The sequence below is a fragment of the Sus scrofa genome, chromosome 2 (assembly GCF_000003025.6).
Source record: "Sus scrofa isolate TJ Tabasco breed Duroc chromosome 2, Sscrofa11.1, whole genome shotgun sequence".
NCBI lineage: Eukaryota > Metazoa > Chordata > Mammalia > Artiodactyla > Suidae > Sus > Sus scrofa.
The window spans coordinates 12403078-12424760 of record NC_010444.4 but is presented as its reverse complement, the minus strand read 5'-3'; the positions used below and the strand labels follow the sequence as shown (position 1 = coordinate 12424760).

General features: G+C 43.6%; 1 protein-coding gene across 5 annotated transcripts; it reads right to left on the bottom strand.

Annotated features, from left to right (window-relative positions):
• LOC100518644 (glycine N-acyltransferase-like) lies at nt 2569-20345 on the bottom strand. Of its 5 annotated transcripts, XM_021083005.1 has the most exons (8): nt 20107-20278; nt 19777-19871; nt 16735-16830; nt 13076-13183; nt 8376-8502; nt 6683-6854; nt 3623-4034; nt 2569-2642 (listed from the first exon to the last, which is right to left on the bottom strand). In XM_021083005.1, exons 3-7 carry the CDS (start codon nt 16810-16812, stop codon nt 3635-3637), a joined length of 885 nt encoding a protein of 294 aa, XP_020938664.1. In that variant the 5' UTR covers nt 16813-16830; nt 19777-19871; nt 20107-20278; the 3' UTR covers nt 2569-2642; nt 3623-3634. The 5 variants fall into 5 exon arrangements, with proteins under 5 accessions (XP_020938664.1, XP_020938663.1, XP_020938665.1 ...); XM_021083004.1 differs by lacking the exons at nt 19777-19871; nt 20107-20278 and adding an exon at nt 19562-19634; XM_021083006.1 differs by lacking the exon at nt 2569-2642 and having other exon boundaries at nt 3092-4034.

Below are 21683 nucleotides of genomic sequence, written 5' to 3'. Positions count from 1 at the left end.
TCTCCCCTTGTGACTTCAGGGTCACAAACCCCTCTTCCCTTGTTGACTTCGGGGCCCTCCTGGGGGTGGTGGTTTAGCTGGTTCTCAAGTATAAGAGCAGACCTGCCATTTTGACATGTTAAGGAATTGGGCTCTTAAGCCTCAAACAGGTGTCATTCTTTTTCTTTCTTTTCTCCATTGAGTGGGTGCTCTCCCTCTGGCAGGGCTGGGATAGTCATCCCAGGGAGATGCAGAGGTGACTTCTCTGGTCGCCTCCTGTACTACCCAGGCCCCACAAGACACAGTGGGTTCAAGGACCTCCAAGCAATGTGCTGCTGCCAAGTGAGATCCCAGTCCCCACCCTGCACAGGTCTCTGTCCCTGAGAACCCACACTCACCCCTCTGGGACTAAGTACTCCCACCTCCACCCCTCCCTCCCTCACCTCCCTTCTCGGGCCATGTAGATTAAGCTTCCACAACCAAGCACGGGATGTCTTTATTAAATGGGGACTGGAAGAGTGGTTTTAAGGAAGCTCAATTTTTATTTATTTGCTTATTTATTGATGCATTTATTTTAGAGCCAGGTGCAGCATATGGAAGTTCCCAGGCTAGGTGTCGAATCAGAGCTGCAGCTGCCAGCCTATGTCTCAGCCACAGCAACACCAGATCGGAGCTGTGTTTGCAATCTACACTGCAGCTTGCAGCAACGCCAGGTAGATCCTTAACCCACTAAGCAGGGCCAGGGATGGAGCCCACATCCTCATGGATACTAGTTGCGGTCATTACTGCTGAGCCACAAGGGGAACTCCAGGAAGCTCAATTTTTTTTTTTTTTTGTCTTTTTGCCATTTCTTGGGCCGCTCCCGCGGCATATGGAGGTTCCCAGGCTAGGAGTCAAATCAGAGCTACAGCTGCCAGCCTGCACCACAGCCACAGCAATGCCAGATCCCAGTCGCGTCTGCAACCTACACCACAGCTCACGGCAACGCCGGATCGTTAACCCACTGAGCAAGGGCAGGGACCAAACCCGCAACCTCATGGTTCCTAGTCGGATACATTAACCACTGCGCCACGACGGGAACTCCCAGGAAGCTCACTTTTTATAAGTGCCAACTAAAGAATGTCGCTGCCATCTGGCTCTACAAGGGTTTGTAACCAGGCAGGCGGGCCTTCCTGGGACAGTCCTCTCTCCCATACCCTCTGCTTTAGCTCCTCTCTGAAGTACCTAGATAACAGATGCATGTTTCTTGAGTTGTTTCACAATGTTAAAATTGCCATCACGTGAAAGATGTTAAGTACTTGAAGACCATGAGCATGTAGCCTCCAGGGCTGCTGGAGCCTAAGAATTGATAATGTTAACCCCAGGACACTGCCCTGTTAACCTACCATCAACCAGTCAGAGAACTGCTCACAAGCTGATCCTAAACCCTGGAACACCCCTCCTCCCCTCGCCTTTAAAAAAGCTTTGCTTGGGGGTCCCCCTTGTGGTGCAGTGGAAATGAATCCGACTAGTGATCATGAGGGTGTGGGTTCGATTCCTGACCTTGCTCAGTGGGTTAAGGATCTGGCGTTGTCGTGAGCTGTGGCGTAGGTCTCAGATGCAGCTGGTATCCTGCGTGGCTGGCAGCTATAACTCCAATTCAATCCCTAGCCTGGGAACTTCCATATGCCCCAAGTGTGGCCCTAAAAAGCAAAAAAAGAAACAAAGCTTTGCTTGAAAACAAAACTTATGGTTACCAAAAGGGACAGAAGATGGGAAGAGGGGTGGGAGGAGGGATGGACTGGGGGTTTGGGACTGGCATATGCACACGGATGGATATGGAATAACTGGCCAAAGGGAACCTCTAGCACAGAGAACTCTACCCAGTGTTCCATGATAATCTATAAGGGAAAAGAATCTGAAAAAAGAATGGATGTGTGTACATGCAAAACTGAATCACTTTGTTGTATGGCAGAAATGATCACAATATGGTAAATCAACCATACTTCGATAAAGCTGTAATATATATATATATATGTGTGTGTGTGTGTGTAAATGGGAATTCCTAAGAGGGAAAAAGAAAGTGTTCCTGAAGCCCTTTGAGGAGTGTGGGGCTTGAGGGGCATGAGCCACTTGTTCTTCTCGCAGGGCCCCGCAATAAAACTCCCTCTGCTCCAAACTCTAACATGTTGTTTTGTTTGGCCTCAGGGTGCATCGGCTACGTGAACTTGCCCTGGGTAACAGATTGAGTCATTAGCCACTGTCAACCCCCCATGAAAGGAGTTCAGGGCAGAGATCAAGGGTGAGGCAATCATGCTCTAGGAAAACTGGCAGAACAGGCCTTCAGATAGTTAATATTTTCAGGAGAAACTTTTATGGGCCCGATTCTTGCCTTTTCCTGTACTTAGAAAAGCACTGAAATCATTCACAGAGGTATCTGTTCCTCGTGACCAACAGTGATCGGCCAAGCTGTGCGCTTGGTTGCACCTGCCACTTCTCCAAAATCACCTATATGCTGACCTTCCCTGTTACCTCCTCAGAAAAGGTCCTCAGAGCTGAGAAGCTGTCGCCCAGTTTAGTCCTCAGCAAACCCCTAAGAAAGCAGAAAAATCATGGTTCTCACCTTGTATGTTTTTATTTCAGCAGACAGAAAAATGTTCGTATCTCTTTTCTGGCAGTAGGATTTGGGAAAGAAGATATTCATGTTAGGGAATCATTGACTGAAACTGCCCACCTTGGCCAGGCACGATTAGCTGGGAGAATTTGGGAGAGGCTGCAAAGAGGAAGGAGATGACAAACACCCCAGGGTCTTTGGTGCTGGGATCCTTGGGTGGGCATGCCACCAAGAAGGACCCTGAGTCAGACCAAGTACGGGCCAAGTAAGACGACTGGCCAGAGACAACCTGGAAACTAACCCCATTGCTGTAAAACCTGAGGTTGCAGCCACATGGCAGAGCTCTTCTCCTGGGTTCTCTTACCCTGCTGCTCTCTGCCGGCGCACCCTTTTCCAATAAAGCCTCTTGTTTTGTCAGCATGTGTGTCTCCTCAGACAATTCATTTCTGAGTGTTAGACAAGAGCCCATTCTTGGGCCCTACAAGAGGTCCCACTCTCGGCAACATTAACTAATCAGTCTTTTTCTTTTGGTTCTCTCAATGCTTTATTTAATAATATTTATACATAATATAGTTCACATAATTACAAGGATTAAGAAGTGACTTAGATAAGGCTGTCTTGCAAAAACCTACTCAGAAGATGGGTTACCCTTCCATCAATTAAAAAAAAAAAAACCAGGAACACAGCGGGGGCGGGGATGGTGGGGAGGAATCATACGACCTACAAAATATTGCAACCCTTCTGGCAATTGGAAAGGGTCGGTGAGCTGGGAGTTCCAAGAAGAACAATGTAGAAAAGCATGAAACTCATTTTAAAGCGTGGCAAGGATCTGGGAAGTATGAGCACTGTACCAGCCAGAGTGCAGGTGCACGTGGTCTGTTTGGTACTGAGGAAATGAAGGGAATTCTGGGAGGCATGTGAGCATAGACTGAGGCTGTCCTGTCCACCACCCATCACCACTTTCCCAGAGCTCGGACCACTTCACTACCACTGATTACAGTTTATTCTTTCTCTCTGCTCGCCCATTAGCCACACGCCCCATCTACTCACATTGCCTTGCGTTCAAGGCAAAAAGTTCCACTGGTTCCAATCACAGGGCATGCGGATATTCTTCATGTTCAAGGCCAATTTTTGCATGATGTGATTAGCCCTGTCCACGTGGGAATACATGGGGAAGCCGAGTTTGTTCAGAGCCTGGGTCTGGATGTAGCTGAGGTAGGTGATGAGGCCCTGCCTCCGGTACTTGGGCATGGTGCCTGCCATCCGCATCTCTCCTGTCTGGTCCATCAGGACCCAGGACACGGGGGTCCCCTCAGGCCCCAGCAGGCACCAGTTGGGGAAGGTCTTGATACAGCGCTCGATGAATCTCTGGCTCCTCTCATTGCCACCAAAATACCAGAATGTATTCACCAAAGCATCGTGGGAAGGATCCAGGGATGACAGTTGCAGTATCTTTTGATGGCTATTGGGGACAAGGGGGAAAGAAGAGCCCATAAATCACACCTACTGTGAAGTATTGCATTTGTTCCCCCCACCCTCAAAACTGTCCTGAGAGGTGACTAGGAGAGTATTTAAAGGTATGTGTTCTGCAGCCAGACTGCTCAGTTCATAATCCGACTCCTTGTGTGATTTGGGGCTAATTTAATGCATTTCTCACTTCCTCTATTTCCTCATCTAATAAATAAGGATGACAATCACACCTGTTTTATAGAATCATTGTGGGGCTTAAATGAGTCAATGGATGTAGGGGCTGATCCCTAGTGCCTTACAGAGTAAGTACTCCCCAGGAATTAGCTACAATTGTTTTATTTGGCCTGGGCTGCAACCTTCTTACCTAGATGGGACAAGTGTTTGTACCCTCTTTTTGCATAGAAGGAAAAAGTTGTAGAGAAAATAACTAAGTACCCTAAAGCCCATGCTTCCAAGCAGTGAAGCCAGAGCTAAGAATGTTGGCCTCCAAAGGTCCTTGGCTTCTATGTTGAATGAGTAAGGAGGCTAAAGTCCAGAAGCATCCGTGATGTGGAGGGCACGCAGCCCCCTAGCCCCCCAACCTGGGTACAGCGTCCTGAATCTGAGGGCTTCTGCAGACAGTAAAGGGGCTTCTCTAGGTGTCCTTGGATGAGCCCATAAAGTCAAACTAGGAGATCTGGACCCAGGCCCCACTTATGTCCTTAGCCATCCACGTGATCTGAACAAGCTAGTTCCTTATCTGAGCCTGTTTGCTGTCAGGACAATGGGGATAATGTCTCCCATTCTGTCTATCCCACAGTGAAGACAAGAAGACCCAGGTAGATTCTAGATGTGAAGGTGTTTTCCAGGTTATAGTGTGTGAAACAATGTGAATTAAGCTCTCCTGGGAATGTCAGTACAGAGCAGACCTCAGGATTGGGCACCTCCAGCTCGAATCTCTACCTTCAGAGTTCCGCTTTACAGTGTGAGACTGGACATCAGTGGGGGAAAATACACTTTGCTGACATTCTTTTTACTGGAACACTTGTTTAGTGAAATGAATTTACTGAACACCTACTATATGCCAGGCATTGTTCTGGCTGTGGAGGATCTATCAGTGAAGAAGAACGGGAGGGCACCAGCTCTCCTGGGGCTGGGAATGTTGTTGGGGAGAGTTCCAACATCTAGTAAGTAAGTTAACTGCATTAGCTAATTTCAAATAATCATTAAGTGCTATGAAGAAAGTAAAACTGGGTCACGGATGGAAAATAAATGGGAAGGGACATTTGAGAAGTTCTGAATAGCAAAAGAAATCACATGAGCAGGGTTGGGTGGAATGGGGGGAAACATATTTTAAGCAGAGGGAAAAGCTGATTCAAAGGGCCTGAGTTTGCAACATTCGATGGCAGGAGAAATACTGGTGGGGTTGGGGGGAGTAAGCAAGAGATGAGGTGGGGTCTAAAAAGTAGATGGGTGTTGGCTCTTACAGGGTGGGGGAGTTCAAAATTACCTCCAAGTGATATGGGACGTCCTGGACTCTTTTTTTTTTTTTTTTTTTGCCTTTTCTAGGGCCTCTCCCACGGCATATGGAGATTTCCAGGCTAGGGGTCTAATCAGAGCTGTAGCCTGCAGCCTATGCCACAGCCACAGCAACACCAGATCTGAGTTGCATCTGCAACCTACACCGCAGCTCACGGCAACGCTGCATTCTTAACCCACTGAGCAAGGCCAGGGATCGAATTTGCAACCTCATGGTTCCTAGTCGGATTTGTTAATCACTGAGGCACAACGGGTACTCCGTAGTCCTGAACTCTTTTAAGCAGAGGAAGGACATTGTCTAATGTACATTTTTTTTTTAAAAGAAGATTATCCTGGCTGCTTTGCAGACAATGGATTGGAAGGAGGCCAAAGCAAAAGCTGGAAAAGAATGTGGGTGGTATATTGGGTGGAATGGTGTGTCCTCTCAAAAAATATGTCCACTGGAGTTCCTGTTGTACAAATCCAACTAGTAACCATGAGTTTATGGGTTTGAACCCTGGCCTCACTGAGTGGGTTAAGGATCCAGCGTTGCCATGAGCTGTAGTGTAGGTTGCAGAGGCGGCTCCGATCCCAAGTTGCTGCGGCTGTGGCTATGGCCAGCAGCTGTAGCTCCGACTGGACCCCTAGTCTGGGACCCTTGGGAACCTTTATATGCCATGGGTGTGGCCCTAAAAAGCAAAATAAATAAATAAAAAATAAAAAAAGATATGTCTACCTGGAAAAGGGTCATTGTACATGTAAACACGTTAAAGATCTCAACATGAAATCATCTTGGGTTATCTGATGAACCTCTACTCCAATGACAATTATCCTTTTATTAGACAGAAGAGAAGACACACCCATGGAGAGATGAGAGTGATGAAGCCACAAGCCAAGGAAGGCCTAGAGCCACCAGAAGCTGGAAGAGGCAAGAGAGGATTCTTTCCTAGGCTTTGAAGGGAACACAGGCTTGCCAGCCCTTGGGCTTGAGCCTTCTGGCCTCCAGAATGGTGAGAGCACAAATTTCTGTTGTTTAAGCCACTACAGTTTGTTGTGATTTTTGGTGGATGTCCTAGAAAACTAATACATGGGCTACTTCAGGGGTGACAGAGTGGAGCAGTGCAGGGCAGCTTCTAGACTTACATGGACTTGAATTTGTTATCATTGGGCGATGGGTTCTTTGCATCCAGCAGGGAATTGGCCATTTTCTTTCCTAACTCAGAGACCATATAGAGTAAGCATTGTGTTTGCTTCACTTTACCCAGTTTAAGAGCTGCAAGATTTTTTATCACATCATCCAGGCTGGACTGCGTACCTACATGGGAGTAACAAGGAATCATATGAGCCATCACTGTTCATTTAAAGGTCTGGAAAAAGCTGTCCAGTGGCTGGAAAGTTGTGGGTTTAGAATGATCAAAACTCATGTTCTGGAGTTTCTGCCAGCACAGACAAATCCAGCATCAACAATTAGAGATTGTGGCTAACTTAGCCCTGCCAGCTCATAGACAACTCCTAGCTGACTGCAGCCACACGGTTGAATCCAGGAGAAACCAGTGGAAGAATTACCCCACTGAGTCTATTCCAAATTGCTGAACCACAGACTCATGAGCTAGTAAATGAGTGTTGTTTTAGGTTACTATTTAGGGATGGTTTGAAAACCTAACTGATAAAACCAGGCATAGTGCTAAGCACTTCTCATTCAAGATCTTATTTGATCTTTAAATGGCTCTATGTTTTGAGTACTATTATACTTCATTTTTATATATAAGGAAACTGATCCATGCCATGGATCACACAATTGATAGCATGCCCAACAAGATCACAATTTGAGGTAGCCTGACTCCAGAGGGCACATTCTTTTTTTTTTTTTTTTTTTTCTGTGCATTTATTTCCATTTTAGGAAGGTGCAATATTGTTCGTCAGCTCAACTCCACTTGCAGAGCAACTAAACTTACACATTTTCTCACAAATGTGTCCGATTACAATAAAAATATGGAATGCTTCATGAATTTGCACATCATCCAAGCGAGCACATTCTTAACCAGTAAATTCCTCCTTTGTAAATATGACATAATTATAAACGGATGAGACAGAGAGGAAGCTCTGGTCCCATATTCAAGCTCTCTGATAGATTCTGTAATAAATCATGAATCCTTAATGAATCATGAATTACATTACTCATGATTTCCTGTGTAAACTCCACACCCTGCAGTCTTCGGTTCTAATTCACTATTGTTGGAAAAAATCATCAAGAAGATGCAGCTCTCAGTTGAGCTGTGAGCTGGACCCAGGCAATTGGAGGCTCCCCACCCACTCCCCTGTTCTTGCCAAGTGTGTTCCTCTTGCTTTCTCAGCTCCCAGAAGCTGCTCCAAGGACCCAGCCTGGAGGAGGAAATGTAGTGTTGTGATATCTGGATTGGGAACATGTCTGAAGTCTGATAAGGCCATTGTCTACCTTTCTGAGATTTTGGCTGGCAGGGGAGGTGATCTAATCATCCTGCAGCCTCTCAAGACAAGCCTGGAAGTAAGTTCCCTTGCTTATTAAACCTGCCACCAACCACTCTGGAGTGGTCTGCCTCTTTTGTGGATCTCTCCCTGCAATATGTGTGTATGGGGGCTGGTTTCAGATTTCACCTGGGAAGCTCCCAAGGAGGTTTGTGACGTAACAACTAGGGAGGCAGTGGCGGCTGAGAGAAAAAATGGACAGCAGGCTGAGTGTCTGGGGCTTGGAGTAAAGACATAGAGGATATGAGGGGGGGTTATTAAAAAATGAAAAGTGACCCTAAAGATGTGGTTGGGAGATCCCAGCAGCTAGCCCACATCCTGGTCCCCTTACTTTGAATCTGCAAGTGTTGTTTCCAGTTGATGACTTCTGGCAAGCCAAGGAATTCTTGACACTTCTTAGGGTCCTTGGAGTAGACTTGATAAGTATTGGTGTAGTGATCGAGTTCATCTGTCATCTCCTGTTTGGGTTGTAAAATGTAGAATCAACCAAAATGCTTGTGTTTAGTGATTACCATACTAGTTTTCAGTGTTCCATTATATTACGATATTTTAAAATACTCACATATTAGTATTTTTTGTTGTATTGTTTTATTAAGGATTATTTACGTGATGAGCTCAAGTCAAAGACTTCCTTATTCAATTAATAATGAAAAATGTCCCACGAGATCCTGCTGTGTAGCACTGGGAATTATGTCTAGTCACGTATGATGGAGCATGATGATATGAGAGAAAAGATTGTGTATTTGTATGTGTAACTGGGTCACCGTGCTGTACAGTAGAACACTGTAAGCCGGCTATAATGAAAAAAGAAAAAGAAAAAAAAAAAGAAAAATGTCCTGGACAAAACAACTACTCCTAACTCAGCTATTTCTTTAAATTTTCAAACCAAACAAAAATGACCCATTGAAAATTATTTTTCAGAGATCCCATTATGTCTCCATGGTATTGAACCCAACTAGTATCCATGAGGATGCAGGTTTGATCCCTGGCCTTGATCAGTGGGTTATGGATCTGGCATTGCCATGAGCTCTGGTGTAGGTAGCAGATGAGTCTCAGATCCTGTGTTGCTGTGGCTGTGATGTAGGCTATCAGCTGCAGTTCTGATTTGACCCCTAGCCTGGGAATTTCCACATGCCACAAGTGCAGCCCCCAAAAAAAGCAAAAAAAAAAAAAAAAAAAAAAAAAGAAAAAACAGAAAAGAAAATTATTTTTCTATACCTCCTTAAAACAATAAGATGCATGAAAAGTGACTTTGCACTAAATCTTGCCTTCTCTTTCTGCTCTTGAGAAACTGTAACTTCTCCATGTTGCCCAATCTACTTCCGTGAGCATAGACAAGTCAGCAAAAACCAAGCTAGCATCCAACACCGTATTTGGGATTGTGACTAACTTAGTCCTACAAGCTCATGTAAAATGACAATTGGGAAGGAAAATCTTTGGCCAAAAGAATAAATCCTACAGTTCATGGATTAATATTGTTAAAATAGTCATAATACCCAAAGTCATCTGTAGATTCAATTCAATTCCTATTAAAATTCCAGGAGCATTTTTCACAGATATAGCAAAAAAAGGCCTAAAATTTATATGGAACCTAAAATGAATTGAATAGACAAAGGAATCCTGGGGAAGATAAACATACATGGAAGCTTTGTACTTTCTGATATCAAACTATATTACAAAGCTGTAGTAATCAAAACATTATGGTGCTGGCATAAAAACAGACACACAGACCAATTTTCTGGGAGCCCAGAAATAAACAAACACAGTCAACTAATATTTGACAAAGGAACCAAGAACACTCAATGGGGAAAGGATAGTCTCTCCAATAAATGGTATTGGAAAAGCTGCATAATAACATGCAGAAGAGTGATATCTTCTTGGATCCCAATCTCACACCTCAAAAAATTAAATCAAAATGGACTAAAGACTTAAATATAAGTACTAAAACCATAAAAACCTAGAAGAAAATATAGGGATAAAGCTCCTTAACATAGGTCTTGGCAGTTATACTTTGGATATGACACCAAAAATTACAAGCAAAGCAGACAAAAATTGGAGTTCCCATTGTGGCACAGTGGAAATGAATCCAAGTATCCATGAGGATGTGGGTTCAACCCCTGGCCTTGCACAGCGGGTTAAGGATCTGGCATTGCCATGAGCTGTGGTGTAGGTCGCAGATGTGGCTCGGATCTGGTGTTGTTGTGGCTGTGGTGTTGGCCAGCAGCTTTAGCTCCGTCTGATTCAGCCCCTAGCATGGGAACTTCCATATGCTGAGGGTGTGGCCCTAAAAAAAAGAAAAAAAGAAGAAGGCAAAAATCAACAATTGGGACTACATCAAACTAAAGGCTTCTGCACAGCAAAAGAAACAATTGACAAAACAAAGAGGTAAGTGCTGTATGATCTCTTTTACATGTGGAATTTAAAAAGTTGAATCATAGAAAGAGAGTTGAATGGTGATTACCAGAGGCTGGGAGGGTGGCGGGGAAATGGGGAGATATTGACCAAAGGATACAAACTTCCAGTTAGAAGATGGATAGGTCCTGGGGATCTAACGTACACTGTGGGGATTATAGTTAAAAATTACTGTATTATTGAAGTTCCTATCATGACTCAGTGGTTAGCAAACCTGACTAGTATCCATGAGGATGCAGGTTCGATCCCTGGCTTCTCACAGTGGGTTGAGGATCCAATGTTGCCATGAGCTGTGGTGTACGTCGAAGACTCAGCTCGGATCCCGGGTTGCTGTGGCTCTGGTATAGGCCAGCGGCTACAGCTCCAATTGGAGCCCTAGCCTGGGAACCTCTGTATGCCATAGGTTCAGCCCTAAAAGAAAAAGACAAAAAAATTTTACTGTATTATATACGGTTGACTCTTGAATAACGTGGGGGTTAAAGGCACCAACTCTCCCCTTAGTCAAAAATCCGAGTATAACTACAGTCAGCCCTCTCTAAGTGCAGTTTCACATCCACAGATTCAACCAACCACAGATGGTACAGTTCTGTGCTACGTAATTATTGAAAAAAATTCACTTATAAGTGGTCCTGCACAGCTCAAGGGTCAAGTGTACTTGATGGTTGCTAAGAGGGTAGATCTTAAATGTTTTCACCATATGAAAAAGGTAATTCTGTGACATGATGGAGGTGTTAGCTAAAGCTATGGTGGGAATCTATAATGTGTATCAAATCTGTATATGTTATACATTTTATACTTACACAATTTTATGTGTCAACTACTGCTCATAAAGCTGGAAAAATCTTATGTTTAAGATTATTATTTTTTCAGCTGTGCCCATGACATGCAAAATTTCCTGGGCCAGGGATTGAACCCCTACCACACCAGCAAACTGAGCTACAGCAGTCACAACACCAGATCCTTAGTCCACTGAGCTACCAGGGAATTCCTTTAAGATGGTTTTTGAAAGTAGCTCAAACAATATTATTTCTTATTCAGATTTCTATCAATAATTAAAAGTCCTCATTTTCAAATTAAAAAGTTAGTTAATTTGAATAATACTTAATAACAATTTTACTTCTATGTAAAGTACATGAAATGGTTACCTATTTAATATTTTATATAAACATTTGGATTTTTACTTGAAATTTTAATATAATTATACATTTCATTTTTGAAAATTTTTTAAATTAAAAAAAATTTTTTTTGGTCTTTTTGTCTTTTTTTTTTTTTATTTTTTTTATTTTCCCACTGTACAGCAAGAGGGTCAGGTTATCCTTAGATGTATACATTGCAGTTACAGTTTTTTCCCCCACCCTTTCTTCTGTTGCGACATGAGTATCTAGACATAGTTCTCAATGCTATTCAGCAGGATCTCCTTATAAATCTATTCTAGGTTGTGTCTGATAAGCCCAAGCTCCCGATCCCTCCCACTCCCTCCCCCTCCCATCAGGCAACCACAAGTCTCTTCTCCAAGTCCATGATTTTCTTTTCTGAGGAGATGTTCATTTGTGCTGGATATTAGATTCCAGTCTTTCTGTCTTTTTAAGGCTGCATCCGCAGCATATGGAGGTTCCCAGGATAGGGGTCTAATCGGAGCTGTAGCCGACAGCCTAAGCCACAGCCACTGCAACGCCAGATCCTTAACCCACTGAGCAAGGCCAGGATCGAACCCACAACCTCGTGGTTCCTAGTTGGATTCATTTCTGCTGTGCCACGATGGGAACTCCCTGAAATGTTTTAATTATTTAATTTCCCTAATTAAAATTTATACAGGATATAGTCAACAATTTTGACTATGTCACTTTGCTCCTTAATTTTCCTCAATTCATTTTGTTGTTTTAGCCCTTAGGCCTTGCAATGGCTGTTTTCTCTGCTTTGAATGAAGTCCTGCCCTGCCATCATGTAAAAAATCTTATTTATCTTTAACGTCCAATTTTGGAAAAATTTCCAATAAGAAGAAGCATTGATGATCCTTCATCTGCAAATGCTGCCACATATAGTTTTTTTCCTGCCCTGTTTTGTCTTATTGATGACAGTAAGTTATATCGTGCAGCATCTCCATGGGGAGACAATATCGCAATGAGAAGTTTTGAGTTGGCATGAATGAGTTGGTGTTTTTCAAAGGTAGGAAATATTTTTTTTTTCCTTTAAGAGTTTAAAATGGAACTAGGGTCTGATTTATTGGAATGTAGGAATCTAGTTGGGAAATGCTCCTTAAGTCTTTGCGACAAAAGATCAGGCTCTTGTCTATGCCATCAACACAATCTTAAATTAGCAGGACCTTCCCCTGCTTGCCTCTGTTCCCCCAACCTGGACGCAAGAAATAAAGTGTGTTGGGTCTTAAGCATCAGTAAAGGGCTGCTGGTGTTCAGATCATGCATATTTCACAGCATGATGTAATTTGTCTGTGGATTTACTTATAGGCTCCTCAAAGCTGTGGACTTTTTGAGGACAAGGACTTGTTAACCATCACCTTAATTCATTTCTGTATCCCCAGGGACCAGCACATTGCCAGGAATGTAGGCACCCAGCACACATGAACATAGATGCATATTTGTTCTACATCTGGCATCTTACCTGCTCCTGAGGGCGAATAACCACTGTATTAAAATCAGGCCACTTGTCCACCAAGGCCTTTAGCTTGAAGGGGTTTCCTTGGTTCATGTGGAAGACGGTGCCATAAACCTGCAGTTTCCCGAGAGAGGAGAGGGTTGGCTGATTAGGAAGGGAGGACCAAAAGCATCATTTAATCAGGGCAAGGTTTATTTCTATGAAATTATCCTTTTGTTTTCTTTTAAGAGCCACACCCGTGGTATAGGGAAGTTCCCAGATAGGGGTTGAATCGGAGCTAAAGCTGCCGGCTGACACTGCAGCCACAGCAACTCGGGATCCGAACTGAGTCTGGGACCTACACCACAGCTCACGGCCTCGCCAGATCCCCAACCCACTGAGCCATGCCAGGGTTTAAACCTGCCTCCTCATGGATACCAGAGGGATTCACTTCCACTGTGCCACCACAGGAACTCCCATGAAAAAGGAAATTTTTTGATTGGAAGGTACCTAATGAGAATTTCTGCAGACCATTTTTTAGGTTTGACTTTTTTCCCCAACAAATGTATCTTTCAAAAATATTTACCTACAAAATATTCAGACCAATGAAATTTATGACGAAAAAGTATGAACTCTCCCATTACAGCATTTAGTAAGATCTTCAGTAGATTTCCTTCTGTTCCTGTACACACACATCGAATTTCACAAAAATGAAAAATTTCAGATACACTCTAGGTGTTTCCAATTTTCAATGTGAAAACTGACTCTTCAAAGAATATCTTTTTGCAGAAATCTTTGCATAGGTACCCACTATGCGCCCAGGGAAGGTTTTTCGAAGAAAGATTGCTGGGTCTACAGTTATCTACATGTTTTTAACGTAGACTTTCAAATTATCCTCTGGGCAAGGTAAATATTTCCTACCAGTAAGTGGGGGCTTTAGTCATTAAAGATCGGGGCAATGTCTCTTTGGTCCTTTATTTATTTATTTATTTATTTATTTATTTATTTATTTATTTATTATTTGTCTTTTTGCCATTTTTTGGGCCACTCCCACGGCATATGGAGGTTCCCAGGCTAGGGGTCTAATCGGAGCTGTAGCCGCAAGCCTACACCAGAGCCACAGCAAGGCGGGATCCCAGCCATGTCTGCAACCTACACCACAGCTCACGGCAACGCTGGATCCTTAACCCACTGAGCAAGGCCAGGGATCGAACCTGCCTCCTCATGGATGCCAGTCAGATTCCTTTCCACTGAGCCATGATGGGAACTCTGCCCCCTGGTTAATTTATCTCTCCCCCTAAGTCTCTGGTCCTTTTCTAGTAAATAAAAATTAAGCCAGAGGGTCAACCTATGAAAGAACGATTACCTTTCTCTTCCCCAGCGTGAAAGGATGGTTACCAAAGGATAAGGTTGAGGAAGGTGAATACCTTCAGCTCACCCCCAAATTATGCCAAGCCTTTCAAAGTATTAGCCTCCAATAAGAGAAAGAGATGTCACCATGATTGACATCCTTGTAGACTTATGGTCCGATCTATGAAACAGCAGCTAATATTTGCACAGTGGCTAATATTTGACCCTGTGGTAGCATCAGGGTGCATGGTGTGGACAAAAAAGATTAATGGAAGTTGAAATATATAAGTTTTATTGACCAATGTCCAGGACGTTGTGCCAAGTGGATGAGCATAATGGTGAGTTGTTGGTTTCAAGAGGTAACTTGCCTGGAGTAAAATCCTGGCTGTATGCTCGGTGAACTTGGTGGCGTGCAGAGACCTCCAGGCTCTGCGCCTGTCCAGCACCACAACCAGGATGTTGGAGGTGCTTAATCCAGTCAAGTTGCAGAACTTTTCCATCATCACAAGGATCGCCCGCCCGGGGTGCTCTTTTATAGGCACTCCCATTACCGTCCCACGCCCCACCTCCCCCACAGCCTCTGGCAGTCATCAATCTGGTCTCCATTTCTGCCATTTTGTTATTTCAAGAATTTTAGATAAATGGAGTCACATAGCACGTGACCCTTTGGGACTGGCTTGCTTTCACTCAGCATGATTTTCTGGAGATGCATCCAGATTGTTGCAGGTATCCATAGCTCGTTCCTTCTTTATCATTCAGTGGTATTCCGTGGTATGGATGTACCATGGTTCATTCACCTATGAAAGGACATCTGGGTTGCCTCCGGTTTTTGACTCTGAGGGATAAGGCTCTCATAGACATTTGTGTATTTGAGTTTGTGTGACCATAAACTTGCATTTCTCTGGGGCAAATGCTCAGAACTGCAATTGTTGGTTGTGTGCTGGTTGGACAGGGAGTGTTTAAAGAAACAGACAAGTTGCTTTTCAAGACTGGCTGTGCCATTTCACATTCCTACCAGCAAGAGATGAGAGATCCCGTTTCTCCTCACTTTTACCATCGGAAGTTGAGAGACGTTTTTGCTCCAAACATTCAGGCAAGCTCAGGAAAGTTCAAATTGGGTAGGTGACTTATATTTCTGGCCCCAGCAGTATAACCAGTTGGGCAAGTTATTTGTTTTCTTGGCCTTAGAGACCTCCTCTGCAACACAGGGAGAAGCCTGATACCCATCCCATGTGGGCGTTTGGAAGTGTATGTGAGTTCAGAGATAAAGCCCAGGAGCTGGGATGAAGTAAGGGTGATAACTGCCTCCTATTGCTTCTGATGGGCTACTCTGCCACCGTTTCTGGCCCCGACATACCCAGGTGGTGCTGGTGTGGACAGTGGTTGCATGTGACTTGAGCTTCTATCTTTAGCTATCAAAGTAGCTTTTTAAAAGAGCAGTTCCAAAATAAAATAAAACAAAATACAAAGCATTTCCTAGCTTTGTCAATCCTCTGAGTGGTAAAAAGGAAAATATAAGTGAAATACGTGTAAATCCAGCCCCTTGGTAACAAACGTTGCAATAAAATAATGAAGGGTATGTAATCATTTCTAGGTCTTCTCCATGGATAGTGTACCTTCTTTTGGGTGTCAAAGAGATAGGATTTGGCCCATGAAATATTCCCCAAAGACACATGGTGGTAACCTCACCTCAGGCAGAAAGGTTGAAAAATTATTATGTCTTAGGTGAACCTCTTAAGGAAAAACCAAGGAAATGATTTTGCCTCTGCAGAGAGCAGTTTGGGGCCACTTAAAAATATTGGGCATGGAGTTCCCATTGTGGTGCAGCAGAAATGAACCCGACAAGTAACCATGAAGACATGGGTTCCATCCCTGGCCTTGCTCAGTGGGTGTAGGATCTGGCATTGCCATGAGCTGTGGTGTAGGTCACAGGTGCGGCTCAGGTCCTGCATTGCTGTGGCCTGTGACATGGTCTGGCAGTTGTAGCTCCGATTCGAGTCCTAGCCTGGGAACTTCCCTATGCCACAGGGGCAGCCCTAAAAAGCAAATATATGTCTATCTATCTATCTATCTACCTATGTATCTATCTATCTATCTACCTCTGTATCTGTCTATCGATCTATCTATCTATGTATTTGGACATGTCATATTCCTGAGACCTCCTTCCTCTTCCAGGACAAATATCTTTTCCTTGCCAAGAAGTGGTGTGGGCTGCATCAGATGTACCATGAGTGAGTTTCTGCTACCGATGGCATGCTCAGTCAACGCTCATTTTCTTTCCCTCCTGTTACAGGAAGAGACAACCCTCTGGTTCCCTAAGAATGCCCCGTGCTCACCTTTAAGGACTCGGGAAGGCTCTTCCTCAAGCATTTCTCTAGCCTCAGCAGCATCTGGGCACTCTGCAAGTGGAGCATCTTGGCAGGTACCTTAGCCTAGAAGAGGACCAAGAAAACAGGCAGGAATGAGAAGATGGTGAACCAAACAGATGACACAAACAGATGGAAAGACATTCCATGCTCTTGGATTGGAAGAACCAATATGACCAAAATGACCATACCACCCAAGGCAATCTACAGAGTCCATGCAATGCTGATCAAATTACCAAGGACATTTTTCACAGAACTTGAACCAAATAGTTCAATGTTTGTTTGGAAGCACAAAAGACCGAGAATAGCCAAAGACATCCTGAGAAAGAAAAATGGAGCTGGAGGAATCAGGCTTCCTGACTTCAGATGCTACTGCAAAGCTACAATCATCAAAACCATATGGCACTGGCACAAAGACAGAAATATACATGGGTGGAAGAGGGGAGAAAGCCCAGAGTTAAACCCATGCACCGACAGCCAGCTAGGCTATGACAAAGGAGGCAAGAATTTACGATGGAGAAGAGACAGCCCCTTCAAGAAGTGGTGCTGGGAAAACTAGTGACAGCCACATGGAAAAGAAGGAAATTAGAACCCCTTCCTAACACCATACACACAAATAATCTCCAAGTGGATTAAAGACCTAAATGTAAGACCAGATACTCTAAAACTCTTAGTGGAAAACATAGGCCAGACACTCTCTGACATAAACCACAGCAATATCTTCTCAGATCCCCCACCTAGAATCATGACAATCAAAGAAAAATAAACAAATGGGACTTAATTAAAACTGAAAGTTCCTGCACAGCAATGGAATCCCTAAGCAAAATGAAAAGACAACGCACAGAATGGGAGAAGATTTTGCAAATGAAAATCTTCACAGCTGACAAGGGATTAATCTCCAAAGTTTATAAACACCCTCTGCAGCTCAATACCAAAAAAAAACCCAAAAAACAACAACAACAACAACAAAAAACCAAAATCCAAACAACCCCATCAAAAAATAGGCAAGAGATCCAAACAGATAATTCTCCAAAGAAGACATACACATGGCCAAAAAACACATGAAAAGATGTTCAACATCACTCATTAGTAGAGAAATGCAAATCACGACCACTATGAGGTACCACCTTACACCAGCCAGAATGGCCATCATCCAAAAGTCTACAAACAGTAAATGCTGAAGAGAGTGTGGACAAAAGGGAACCCCATTACACTGCTGGTGGGAATGTAAATTGGTGCCATCACTGGGGAACGCAATATGGAGATTCCTCAGAAAGCTAAAAACAGAATTACCATTTGATCCAGTAATCCCACTCCTGGGCATCTATCCAGAGAAAACCATGACTTGAAAACATACATCTACTCCAATATTCAAGGCAACATGAATGGAAACAACCTAACTGCCCATGGACAGACGAGTGCATAAAGAAGATGTGGTACATATACACAATGGAATATTCCTCAGCCATTAATAGGAAAGAAATAACTGCATTTGCAGCAACATGGATGGACCTAGAAACTATCATGCTAAGTGAAGTCAGTCAGACAGTGAGACCCCAACATCAAAGGTTATCACTTACATGTGGAATCTTAAAAACAGGCACAGTGAACTTCTCTGCAGAATAGATACTGACGCCCAGACTTTGAACAACCTATGGTTTCCAAATGAGACAGGTTGGGGATGGGGTGATGCACTGAGGGTTTGGGATGGAAATGTTGTAAAATTTGGTTGTGATGACCGTTGTACATCTATAAATGTACTAAATTCACTGAGTAATAAAAAAAAGACAAACAATAAAAAAACAAGACAATCTCAATATCTAGCCCTAGGATAAGGCCACATCAATCACGTTCGCATAGCAGATAGCGACAGAGTAAAGAGACAAAGTAGGTGATTAAATAATTCATCTCACCAGGGGATTGTAAGGAAAGAATAAAAGTATGGGGTGCCCCTGTGAGTCAATGCTGACTTGAGAGAAAACCAGCTTACTGAACAATAAAATCAAGCAGGCTTGCTTGGAAATAAAAGCATGACACAGCACATAAGGCATGCTCCCAGATAATAAAGCACTGGTGGAACTTGACCCTCATCCTACCCAGTGAGGTTGGTAACACCGTGAGTCCTAGGATATGCTCTTCTGCACACAGTAAAAATAAAAAATACAGGAAAAGGTGATGTTCTACTGAAACCTGAGATGATTTATCGTATTTTAGCAAAGCCCACCTTTTTGCCAGTTTCTACTATGGCATGACAGTCCCGGTTGGACCCTGCTGGGACAAGAACGCTCCCCTGCCTGACACAGAAGAGGCACTGCTGATGAAGGCTGACGTCTACCCAAGAAGGAAGAAGAAGGCGGTCTTCTGCCCTCTCCACTTTTCCTTTGATGATAAAACTGTAGCCCACTAAATTCTAGGGGATGGAGCACTCCCTTGCCAGCAGGCTCATATTTCTCACAAGCATTCCTATACGAATAAACTCTTTCCTGACCTGTTGCTCTGCTTCTCACTGAATTCTTTCTGTGCCGAGACAGACCTGACACCTCACTACCATTCTACTGGTTTCATCAGTTGGTGGCAACTCTAGGAACCATCAAGACAATAACTGTCACACGAACAAAGGACAACACTCAAACAAAAGGAGAAAATAGAGAAGAAAAAAGTACACAGTTCTTGATTAAAAGAGATAAGTCTTTGCTTATAGATATTAAATAAGCAACATAGGTGAGAATTGTAAGGATGTGGAGAGAGAAATTCAGAAGGGAAAACAAAATAGGAAAAAGGCATTTCATGGCCATACCATGACTGATAAAAATCTTTTGAATTTCCTTTCTCTTTCACATGATTTAAATTAACAATAAATCTGGTCTGCATCCCAGTCCACTTTCCTCTGCATATGTCCTCCCTGACTGTGAACAGACTATTTCACTTTCCCGGTTAACCTTTATCTGAGGAACAGGCCACCTCTTTTAGAGTGTTTCCTACAGGAGTAAATCGAATAATGTCTGCACATACCTCGACAGTAGGTGCTAGATACACATCATCTGGATCAGGAGCCTTCCTTGCAGCTGTTATTACCGCTCCATGCAACCCCCCTCCATATCGTTGATCTGCTCAGAATGGAAACCCGGCTTAGCCCTTCCAAGAATGTTTTCTGCTCTACACATAGTACATGGGACAGATTACTTCTCAGATTGAATCAACTCCCTCTCCTTCAAAGTGTATCAATAAGTGAGCTCAGCCCTCTTACCTAGAATCAACAAGATCATCTGATTTTTCCCCTGGTCATGGGAGAAAAAGAAGGCAAGTCTCAAAACAGTGATTCTCTCACCATTCGGGCCTCACCTGAAAAGTTGTCTCTGTGCAGAAAGATCCCTAGGACCAAATGCGAAGCAGCAGACTTTTCCAGAATGTGGAATTCTTCTTGTCTTGGCCCATACAGCCAGGACTTGCAAGTGTGTTCTGGTAATTTTTCTCCAGAAACAGCTGAGTTGCAGCCGTTAACAAAGACCTTGCCTCTTTAAGAGGGGAGGGTGGAGAAGCTTCTATTAGCTGGCGTGTTGTCCAGTGGCACCAGGTCCCTCCCTCTGGGTCACATGTTCTGCTGCTTCTGCAAGTTTGGGAGCCTGGCTGAAACTCAGAGTTTGTGGTCTGATCCCACCACTTACCGGTTGTATGTTTATAGCCAAGTTATCTAATCTCTCTGTGCTTCGGTTTCCTCGTGTACTCATGCTACCTCCTCTTACTAGGTTTTGGGTTTTGTTTTTGTGAGTTAAACAGGCTAGCATTTGTGAAATGTTCAGGTGAGTGCCTGACAAATATAAAACATGTGTTAATGTTTCTTAAAGGAAACAAAGCAAAACAAAACTACCTGAATGTAGGGTAGGCCAGATGTGTAAATATGTCTCTCCAAATCTTGAGTGAAATCCTTTTTCCCTGTGGTTATAGACCCAGCCCCTTTTGATAAGAGCATTATTGTAATTATTATTATTATTTTGCTTTTTAGGGCCAAACCTGGAAGTTGAAGCTGAGCTGCAGCTGCCGGCCTACCCACAGCCACAGCAATGCAGGATCCGAGGTGCCTCTGCAGCCTACACTGCAGCTTGTGGCAATGCTGGGTCCTTAGCCCACTAAGCGAGGCCAGGGATTGAACCCGCATCCTCACAGACGCTATGCTGGGTACTTAATCCACTGAGCCACAACGGCCACTCCAATAGTATCTTTCTAACATTGATCAGAATACCATTGTTAAAAATTGTTGATCAGAATATCACTGTTAAAAATTCAGTTTAATAGCATCAGCTGAATGTATGTCCGTCATTTGTGGAATTTTTTTAAGGAGCTGCCATGTGAGAGAGTCTTTAAGTTGGCTGAAACTGAACCAGGCATAACTTGGAGGAAGTAAATCAGAGAGTCAGGGTGTGATTGTCCTTATACCCTAAACAAGGTATCAGCAGTTAAGGGAAACGTTTTGTGGGCAATCAGAACCGCACACCCTTAAACTGGAAAAGGGAATGATGTATTCAAAACAGTAAAGGATAAAATCATGTAAAGGAGAATGGGCCTACTAGTAGGTTGAGAAATCTGGAAGAATCTTATGTCAATGGTCTTTGGTAGAAGCAGATTAATTTATGGAGATTTCTGTGTGTGTGTGTGTGTGTGTGTGTGTGTGTGTGTGTGTCCACATCCATAGCACGTGGGAGTTCCAGGCCGGGGACTGAACCCACACCACAGCAGTGACCAGAGCCACTGCAGTGAAAACACCAGATCCTTAGCCCACTGTGCCACAAGGGACCTCCCAAGGTTTTATTTGTTTTGAGGCAGTCAGCTTCTGTGGACCATCTTCTTTCTGAGGTTCCCTGGAAAGCTGACGTTGAAGACTTTTCTTTGTATATTTTTCTCATGCTTATCATCTGGAGATA

What these genes read in the sequence shown, in the direction of transcription:
- LOC100518644 (XM_021083003.1), bottom strand. An exon ending in GCCTTCCCGAGTCCTTAAAG is followed by an intron (nt 13,184 to 16,734) that starts GTGAGCACGGGG and finishes GGGAAACTGCAG; the next exon opens with GTTTATGGCACCGTCTTCCA. An exon ending in ACAACACTTGCAGATTCAAA is followed by an intron (nt 6,855 to 8,375) that starts GTAAGGGGACCA and finishes ACTCCCATGTAG; the next exon opens with GTACGCAGTCCAGCCTGGAT.